General features: G+C 48.0%; 1 protein-coding gene across 1 annotated transcript in view; it reads right to left on the bottom strand.

Moving 5' to 3' along the window:
• The window catches only part of utrn (utrophin), a 221,798-nt gene that overhangs the window by 5,818 nt on the left and 206,114 nt on the right, over positions 1 to 9,866 (bottom strand). The window contains 4 exon segments of the mRNA XM_008278665.1: positions 1,539 to 1,622; positions 1,865 to 1,940; positions 6,367 to 6,604; positions 7,538 to 7,699. Of these exon segments, the coding sequence (XP_008276887.1) occupies positions 1,539 to 1,622; positions 1,865 to 1,940; positions 6,367 to 6,604; positions 7,538 to 7,699 (560 nt within the window).

Below are 9,866 nucleotides of genomic sequence, written 5' to 3'. Positions count from 1 at the left end.
GTCAGTTTCAGCCTATTCCAGTGACTGCAGCTGTTTCTTTCCTTCTTTAATAGGAGGGTATGAATAAATGTGAACACGTGTAACTCCAGCCACTGACATGCTAACCCTAACCCTAACCCTAACCCGCCGGCTTTACTCCGCCACCTGTCGCCTTATGCTAGCGGCTACTTTACTGACTGGAGAGGCCACGCTACATCACGCATCAGTTTTTTGGGTCGTTGCTTAGCGGACAAGGCTTTGGGCGACTGAGCAGACAGTTGGGAGTTCGAAGCTTGCAGTTGGACCCTTGAGCAAAGGCCCGTAGTTCTGTTTGCTCCAGGACCGCTGTAATGTGGCTCCAGCCTCCTCACAAGCTGGGAGATGTGAAAAGATCAATAAAGTACATAAAATATAATAAATCCATCCATGTGAACCAGAAAACTTATTTTTTTAACATCAGAAAAGTAATTTATGACCAGACTTTAACAGTCACGGCCGCTCAAACTGCTGCATGGACTCGTGTAGTTACTATGATCCGGATCCAGCCCGTCTCCATGTCAGGGATCAGGTCTAAGCGATGAGTGACATCATCACATCCTGCTGCAGGTATTCAATCAGCTCAGAGGAAAGACTCCTCCAGACAGCTGGAAGCAACCAACTGTCCTTCAGCTCCTGTTAACCTCCTGAGTCCTGAGTGCTGCTGCGCTCTGTGATGCTACCGGTGGAGGCAGTCATCTGACCTGCTTCTCACTCCAACACTGTGGTTGCACTTCCTGAAAGCTGGAGTGAAGGAGCGTGACCGTTCAGATCTGAGGCGGTCCGTCAGGTTTGGACCCTTTAATCCTTCCTTGAGGGAACCACTGCACAAAAGCACTCAGAGTGTAGGAAACAAAAATCACAAGGATGTGAGTCCAGTTAAAGGGATTGGTTGATGATGATTGCACCACCGTTTCCACATCGCCTGGACTTTCTGCTTCTACTTAATTTATTGTGGAACTTTGAAGCGAGAACGTGTTGTGCTGTGAACGAACCAGAGACGGAGTTTGATGCAACACATCTGCAAGTTCAGGCCACTTCTCAAACTAAGAGATCTAAAAGTTCCACTTGAATGCTGTTGAATACAGAATAGTTTGATATATGATGTATGATATGATATGATATATGATATGATGAAAATATACAGAAGAAAACAGCAGCAAATGCTCAAGCTTCAAAAGTCCATCAAGTGAAACTAGCGAACGTCCAGCGGTTCATCTGTGAGGTTCTGCTGCCTCTTTAGGAACATGTCAGCGGTAAGTTTTTGGATCCTCTCATCCTGCCTGTGCTGCTGTTTATGTACAGCAGCACGAACTGGATCTGATCTGATCTGAATGAATCAGCCAGCTGAAGGTGCCGTGCCCTATTGAAGGAAACTGTGATTTTGTGTCACTGTCTTTGACTCCTTATAGATCAAGCGTTTGCATCCATCATGCTGCAGCTCCACAGTGTTGCTGTGACTTAAACACAATCCAGAACGGCGGTGCGGCGGGACAGAGGAGGAGGAGGACTGGGACACTTACGACTGCATGCAGGGAAGGAGTTGTTAATCTGCTCCATTACATCGGTCAGGTCAGAGTTGCTGTTGTGGGAGTCCAGCAGCTCATCTGAACACGCATGCAGGCACAGAGAGTTAATGCACAGTTCACACACACTTCATTTTGGTACCACAGGTTCTGTGATGTGAGCAATAACCAGACTTTCAGTGTACCTCGCAAAAAGCTGCACAGTGCAGTAAGATGCAGCTGATGCCTCAGCCACTCAACTCCAAGGACAGATCTTTACATGACAAGATACAGCGAGGGCCCGTGTCCGACTAGTCGAGACTTTCCGAGCCCGAGTGCCTCACCTGAGTGTTCGGGAAGCGGTCCTCGATCTTGCACAGTGGGAGGAGACACTCCATTTACCCTTGAATCCACTTCCGGCTGACAGCGAGACACGGAGAGCAGAAACAAAACAGAAAACTCAATCATTGTAACATAATTATTGCGCTTGCCATCTGCTTGACAACTTCAAAATCAGGCCTGCTTCACAGCGGCAGGCGGAGACGAGGGAGTAGCGCAGGGCGGCACAATCAGCCCGCGGTCACGCGTCTGCCACCGCAGGAATCACCTCCAAGCACCTCAAAGGACCTCTGCATAGGTTTGTCAGTGAGTTAAACAGTAAAAATCTGCAGGCTGCCAACTTGAATGATTAAAGTTAAAGCTGTGACACTCGGCCAAAACAAACAGCAAATACACTCTGGCGGCAGCAGCACAAGAGCTGATTGGTCCGTCCTGCTCTCTAATGTCCACCCAGACAGGTGGTGCTGGAGCAACAGTAAATACAGACAACCAGTCATCTAAGAAGCGACGTTGATATTCAGCGTGTGGCCTCCGTGGTCTCCTCCACTGGTCGCTCTGTGATGTTCCTCAGCCCCACTCTGATATCAGCAGTGGGTTTCACAGCGGACTCGTCCCGCTGTGGACCCCACTGTGGACCCCACTGTGGACCCCACTGTGGACCCCACTGTGTCGCTACATCACTTCAAACAGTGCTTCAGGCGGAGGGGGGATGGAGGCACGTACAGAGGAAGCAGCCCCGGTCTGACAGAGCAAACTCAAAGTGACACGACACGTCTGGTGACCAACGAATCCTTTAATTCAGGAAAATTCCTGCAATCTGCTCACTTGTGTTGTGTTTGGTTTAAATGTAAACGATTATCTCATTTCCGAAGCTTTCTTCTCGATGCTCGTGTGTTTCAAAGTTAAGTTTCCTAATTTGAGTTAATAGATTTGTCAGAATTATTTACGATGCTGCAACACATCTGACACTTCGTCTGTTTCTTTTAATGCAGCAATAAAGAGCTTAAATGAAGGAATCCAAGCAGATCATATGAATGATGCATTGAGCTCTAATTGACTTCACAGTCACACAGCAGCGCTCAGGCGTGCACCTCTAATTGGATCTGAGCTGCTTCCTGCTCCCTCCTCCTCCGCGGTTCCCTTCCTCGTTCAGGGCCACCTGTTTGTTTAGGCTGCGTTTAACAAATCATTTGTACTGTTTGGCTTTGCAGGAAACATTCTGTTCCTTTCAGGCTATAACGAGCAAAAACACTGATGAGTAATCTGAAGGAAAACGACTGAACGGACACGTTCACTGTTCAAAACACGAAACCTCTGCTACACCTTGGAAACGGTCAAACCTGCTGCAGGACTCGGACACTGAACCCAGAGTTCAGCAAAAACATTTAGTGAGCTCATTTAGCGGCTCTGATGTTTCTGCCTCTTCACCGCTGTCCTCACCATCACCTGCAGGCTGCTTCAATAAATCTGTTAGATCCAAACACACTTAGTTCGGCCCGTTCTCTGCACCCCTGGAGGTTCTTTTTCTTTCAATCCATATTTCAGCAACAAGTGCTGGATGTATTTAACTCCTTCTGGACACTGTCAGCAGTGATGGCTGCTGCTACCTGCTGCAGCTATGGCGACGTCCTGATCCGAGCCTGGACACGGAGCTTCACCGGTAAACTGAAGACGTGTAATCTGTCATTAAATGAATACTTCAAGTCATGGCTGATATAAAACTGTCTGATGAAACAAGCGACGTCTCTGACTCACAGAAGCAAACGCTTTGTGTCCAGTGACATTTACGGCAGGATCTCACATTCCCTTCAGCTTTTCAACTGCAAGAAACTAAATCAGTGTCGCTCCCTCCCTCATACCCGCCCCGTCGTCTCCTCCTTCATCTCATGGTGCCCCTGGCACTAGTAAAGGCTAACATGTTGGAAACGTCTCTGGAGCACAGCGAGTGTCTCGAGGCTTGTCTTAGAATAGCTCAGGTCAGGGTTTTGGTCAGCCTTCAGGAGTGTGAGTTTAATGTGTGCCATGAAGCCGGCTGGGTTTATTATTCTGCAGCTTGGCAGTAATGCTGCAGTTGATGGAAAGACATGTTGACATATCATCAGGTCTCTGGAGAACCAGCACAAGCTCTTCTTAGTGTGGGGATGCTGTCTGTGTGTAGGTGGCTGTGCCTGCATCATGCCTGTATGTCTGCTTTGTCTTTTGGAGTCAGCATCAGGATTTGGTGACATGCTCAACTCAGTGTGGGGACACGGCACCGCACGGCACCGCACGGCACGGCACCGCACGGAGCACACGGCACCGCACGGCACCGCACGGAGCACACGGCACCGCACGGAGCACACGGCACCGCACGGAGCACACGGCACCGCACGGCACCAAACAACAAAAAACTTGCTTGAATGTTAATTTTCTGTGTCAATAAGAATAATTCAACATATGCTATGTGTACTATCAGGCTACCTGGGATACTGCGCTGCCTAATGAGGATAAGTCAGGATAAGTCAGGACAAGTCAGGATAAGTCAGGATAAGTTAAGATAAGTCAGGACAAGTCAGGATAAGTCAGGATAAGTTAAGATAAGTCAGGATAAGTCAGGATAAGTCAGGATAAGCCAGGATAAGCCAGGATAAGTCAGGATGAGTCAGGACAAGTCAGGATAAGTCAAGATAAGCCAGGATAAGTCAGGATAAGTCGAGATAAGTTTGGGGGTTAATAACTGAAGAACATGTTTATGTTGACGTTACATTTAAATGACTTTGAGAGAATCGTTTTGATTTATTGGAAGCCTTCTGCCAGTGTTTAAATTTGTCTTTTTTATTTTATGAGCTGCTCTGGAACAACCCTGACAGCTGGTGTGTGTTAGTGAATCAGCGAACTGTGATTACTGCACTGCTGCTGCTCAACAACACGCCTAATGACCCGAAGGAAAGACGACTTACGGCGAAAAATACAATCTAAGTCACTGCTCAAAGAAGATTTATGGTAGTGATGATCACACTTTTCCTGAGAAAAGGCATTAATTTAATTTAATTTAGAAAAAGAGGCCATGACTGAACTAACCAAAGAGACTCTGCTACAGACTGTTCATATGAGGTTATCACCAACCGTCTGCATGAGAAATTCTAATGCAGCATTTTCTGACAGAGAGAAAGTAAAAAATGCCATTTCTGTTATTCTGGTTGGAAAGAGACACATCAACCCAATTATACACGAAAGGTTCTGAGCTGGTCAGACGAGTCCGGCGTGGCTGAAAGACGATGATCAGACTTTTAACAACAGGACCAGCACACAGACGCTCCTCTGACTACAGAGGCCTTAAAACGCAGCTTTATCCAAATGACACAATGCCACAGACGACAAGAGAAAGACTAGAGCGTGGCCGGCGTGTCAGATAGGGCCGTAGCCAGGCACTCGAATGTCCACAACTCCACCATTTGTCATCTAGGAAACCTTTCCAGACAGCATGGTACGACAGACGATCTGCCACATGACAGCGGGCCATATGTCGCCACCCGAGCTCAGCATCGTCACATCCAGCTCGTCCAGCTATCGGCTGCTGATGAGCACAACCAGAGAGTATCTGCTCAAAGTGTGAGAAGTCGCCTGAGGGAGGCTGGTTTGAATCTCATCACTGATGCCAAGGCCTTAATCTTTCAGCAGAACAGCGTCCTACTTGGCTGCAGTGGGCAACCACTTAGGCTCGTTGGACGCTACCAAGATGGAAAAACGTCCTTCTCGCTGACGAGTCGTGCTGTCAGCTGCACGGAGCTGATGGAAGATGTTGCGTTTGTCAGAGGAGTGATGGTGCCACGAACAGAGAACGCATCTGCATTCCATCAGTGCCGATCTCAGCGCCTCACACCCAGAATTATCCTGTTTATTCGCTGCCATGGCCTGATGTTTGAAGACCAGGCGTGTCTTCATGTTGCCGCTGCCCTGCTCCTGTGGCAGATGAAAACGTTCCAGTGCTAGCATGGCCTTCAGACTCTCCAGACACGTCACCCTGTCCACCAAAACATTTGCGAACTTCACTAAGACCTTCAGGAAGATGGGGACCACCTAATGTGTTGGAGATGTGTGGTCCTGCGTGATGCACACGGTGGACACGTGCATGACTGACTTGTCATTTCTAGTCTGAGAGCCTGCTCTCCATCTGCCTATCATCACCTCTAATGTAGTCGTACTTGGTTGTTGGTACTGACGTGCATTTTGTTCCAGAGATGCCGTGTTTTTAATTAGTTTTCCTTTCAGCATCCATGTTGTTCTGTCTTTGAAGGAACCAAAGCGACCGCTATTCTCTTCTGCACAGCTGAGGTATGAATCTGATTGAGCCTTTGCATTTGCGAGGGAGAGTACAGAACAAAGAGCTGCCCAGAGTCCTTTTGTCTCAGAGTAATGACTACTTTGGAAATGTTTATGCAGGTCTATGAATATCTATCTCTGTCTTCTCTCAAGTATAACCTGCAGATTCTTGGGATGAAACAAGTGAGTGTGAGCATTCAGTCACCTGGTGCAGTAGCTGCCGGAGGCGGTGGAGCTGAGACTCCAGCTGTTTGTTATGCTCCTCCAGGATGTGCATGCGCGCCTCCAGCCGGCCTTTGTGTTGCCGGAGGAGCTTGGCTTCGGCTAGAAGATCGGCCTCATCAGGGTGGGCGGAGGGGCCCTCTGACTCCCAGGGGCTTGCAGCAGAGGCCCCTCGCTGGCCATGCTGCTCCTTCAGCTGCTCGTACTCCCTCTGCAGCGTCCTGGGAAAGACAGGTTGGAGGAGAAAACTAGAATCAATAACTAAAGATACAAAAAATAAGGACGCATCAATACACATGCATTTAGAAGGTTTCATAGGTACGAACACCAGGTGAATCACACTCTGAACTGAAGCAGGTCTCTGCTCCATCATCACAACACCAAATGAGGGATAATCTATGTTCTCTGCTGTGTGGTCTTTTCCATGGTGAAATAATTATTACAAACATACGATTGTTGCTATAATCCCTGAAAGTCTCTCAAACAGAGCATTCAAAAGCCTCTTCCTGAACCCCCCCGGTGGGGTGTCACAGAAAAATACCACACTCGTGTTTACCTCCGCTTTCTGCTTTCTCAGTGAAATCCTATTTAAAGTGGATAGACAAACATAAAGGACCCCTGCCAAAGCTCCCGCCTCACTCCCTCCTCACCTCCTCTCTCAGTGCACAACCGTAAGCTGCAGCGCTTTACTTAAGTTGGCATTTATGAGGCCGGCAGTAAAGCTTTCTCTCTCTCAGTCTGCCGGTACATGAGTGTAATCAGAGTTAAATCACACCAGTCGAGCTACCGACGGTGCAGAAGCGTCTCTACAACAATGGATGGTGCATTCACGCTGTCTCTAAGCCCTCTCCATTTACAGATCAAACCATGGAAGGACTTGGCATTGAGACACCGGGACTGGAGGAAGTGTGTATGTTGGTCTATTGTGTGCTGAGCACATGTACTCGAATTACACCAAGAGGCTGGGAATGGACAGGAAAAAAAGAAAAGATAAAGATAAAACTTCATTCTAACGCATTTTGATTAAGGCATGTCCATAGTTCTGATACTAATAACGTATTACTGCCCTCGATGGAGCGTCAGCTGAGACATAACCAGCCGTTATAATAAGACTGTCCATTTCTAAGTGATGTCTTTCATCTCTAAGGCCCTACCGCTGCTCCTCCTCCAGACGAGCTATGATCCGCTCCAGTTCTCCTCGCTCCTCCCTCTCCACGGCCTGCAGGATCTGGGCTGGACTCTGCGGCTGGCTGCACGGGGAGCCTTCCCCTCCCAGCGTCTGGACGTACTGAAGGATCAGGGCGTGTTCATCATCCCTGTGGAAAGAGCAGAGGTACGTGATGAGTCCAAACATCTTGTCCCTGTTAGTCCGCCTAATCCGCCTTCTGTTCAGTCAGAGACACGACTTCATTCAGCACTTGTACAAGATAGGACTGCTGAGAACGTTTTGTCGTTTAAAGGAATTACGGTAACTACTTGAACCAAATCATTGTGTTTGGAAACTAGAGGGGATGAATGCTGGGAAGTGCAACAGCGCTCGACAAGGACAGAGCAGCACCTAGAAAGCCAGTGGAGGTGAAAGGCTTTCAGTTTTCAGGCCAGACAACAAACTGTGTAGCAAACAAAAAGGTTGTAATGCTTTCTTTCTATTTCTGTCCCAGCTGACTGAAGTGTATTCTATCAGTGTCTTTGTCTATTTGAACCTTTTCTGATGAAAATAATTGTCTTTCTTTTATCTACCGTCCACAGTCACTAAACATATCTCCTCTGCTAGAGTCTGCCCGTCCAGTTCTATACAATATTCATGTTTACACAGTCTGGCAACCACCAGTAACCTGGACTGGATTGATGTTTATGTATTAACAGATTCACGGTAACACACTGACTGACAGACTGCTGACATTCCAGCTTCAGCAACAACATTCAGACCAGCGGTAGGTGACGTAAACACCACTGATCATCTTGTAGCAACACACTGTTCTGCTGCCAGACCTCGAGTCCTGGACTTCATGTGGATGTTGTGTTTCTGTTGACCCCCCTGAACATTGGTGCAGCCCAAATACATCCTCCAGCAGCTCTCCCAGCAGGACAATGCGTTCTGACACACCGCAAAAACTTCTCACGCATGGCTTGAAGAACACAAGCAAGAGCCAAAGATGGCCTCCAACCATCTCTGATCCCAGTCTGATCCAGCACAAATACAGAAGCACCACCCCAAAACCAACAGGACCCAAAGGATTCACTGCCAATGTCCTGGTGCCAGACACCACAGGTCCTGGCCAAGCCTCGATGGATCGGATCATTTGGTGGCATCAGGGGGACCTCCACAACATTGGGCAGGTGGTTTGCGGCTGGTCGGTGCGTTACCTGTCTCATGTGATGTAGGCCTCACTCATACCACCTAAACAGCATCTGAAGGTGTCCTGTAGTATCAGGCACTAAGATCAGCAGATCTTTGAAGCCCTGACAGCTGTGAGGTGGGACTTCATTGATGGAGTTGATGCTTGATCAGATCGAGATGGAGAATTTGGAGAGCAAGTTTACGCCTTCAACTCTTCTTTATGTTCCTCAAACCATTCCTGAACAATGCTTGCTGCCATCAGGGAACACATCGGTCATGGAGCGGTGCTCGTGGTCTGATGCTACTTGTCAAAGTGAATGAATACAGGATCCAAGGCTGCCCAGCAGCCTCACGCTGCCTCTACTTCCCATAGTGCACCCTGCTGCCTCTCTTCCTGAGGTAAACGGCACATGCAGCCAGCTGTTAGATGATGTGAAGAAAACGTGATTCATCAGACCAGACCACCTTCTTCTGTCGCTCTCTACTCCAGTTCTGACTCTCATGTTGCCCATTACAGACCCTTCTGATGCTGGTCAGAGGTGAGCTGGGCACTGGGACACAGCTGGCAGTGATCCACTGTGGGTTCTGACCGTCTGCATCAAAGTTCTCAGCAATCTGTGCTCCAGTCACTCTTCTGTGGGCTGAACAAAACCCTGACTCCTCACATGCATCCCTGAGCTTCCAGCGATCGTGACCTCTTTGCCATTTCACTATCTGTCCTTCACAATAATCGCCATTATCAGTCGGGCCCTAATTGTGCAGCCGTAGCGAATAGCTAATGAAAGGAATAAATCGAGCTCGTAGCCGTCCGTGTACGCTGAAGACAAAAAGCTTTTATCCCTGAGCAGCTGAGCAGCACAAGCTCAGAGTGCACGTGTCTTCAAGAAACAGACTTCAGTTTTAAATTCAACCTTTCATGTATTTGGTTTAAATTATAGGCACCAGTGATAAAAGAGTCATAAAACAAACATTGCATGTTTTGAACCTTTCTGCTCTCACACTGCTTTGGTCTTCAGCAGCCTCTCCTCACATTCATTCTCATGGTCGTCATGCACTCATTACTTTACATGTTTTTACAAGAATCTCAGTTTTTCTAATGTTTCAGACAATTCTGACACACACACACACACACACACACACAC

Source organism: Stegastes partitus, unplaced genomic scaffold (genome assembly GCF_000690725.1).
Source record: "Stegastes partitus isolate 25-593 unplaced genomic scaffold, Stegastes_partitus-1.0.2 Scaffold129, whole genome shotgun sequence".
Taxonomy (NCBI): Eukaryota; Metazoa; Chordata; class Actinopteri; family Pomacentridae; genus Stegastes; species Stegastes partitus.
The sequence above is the reverse complement of the archived record's forward strand: the minus strand, read 5'-3'. Positions and strand labels throughout refer to the sequence as shown.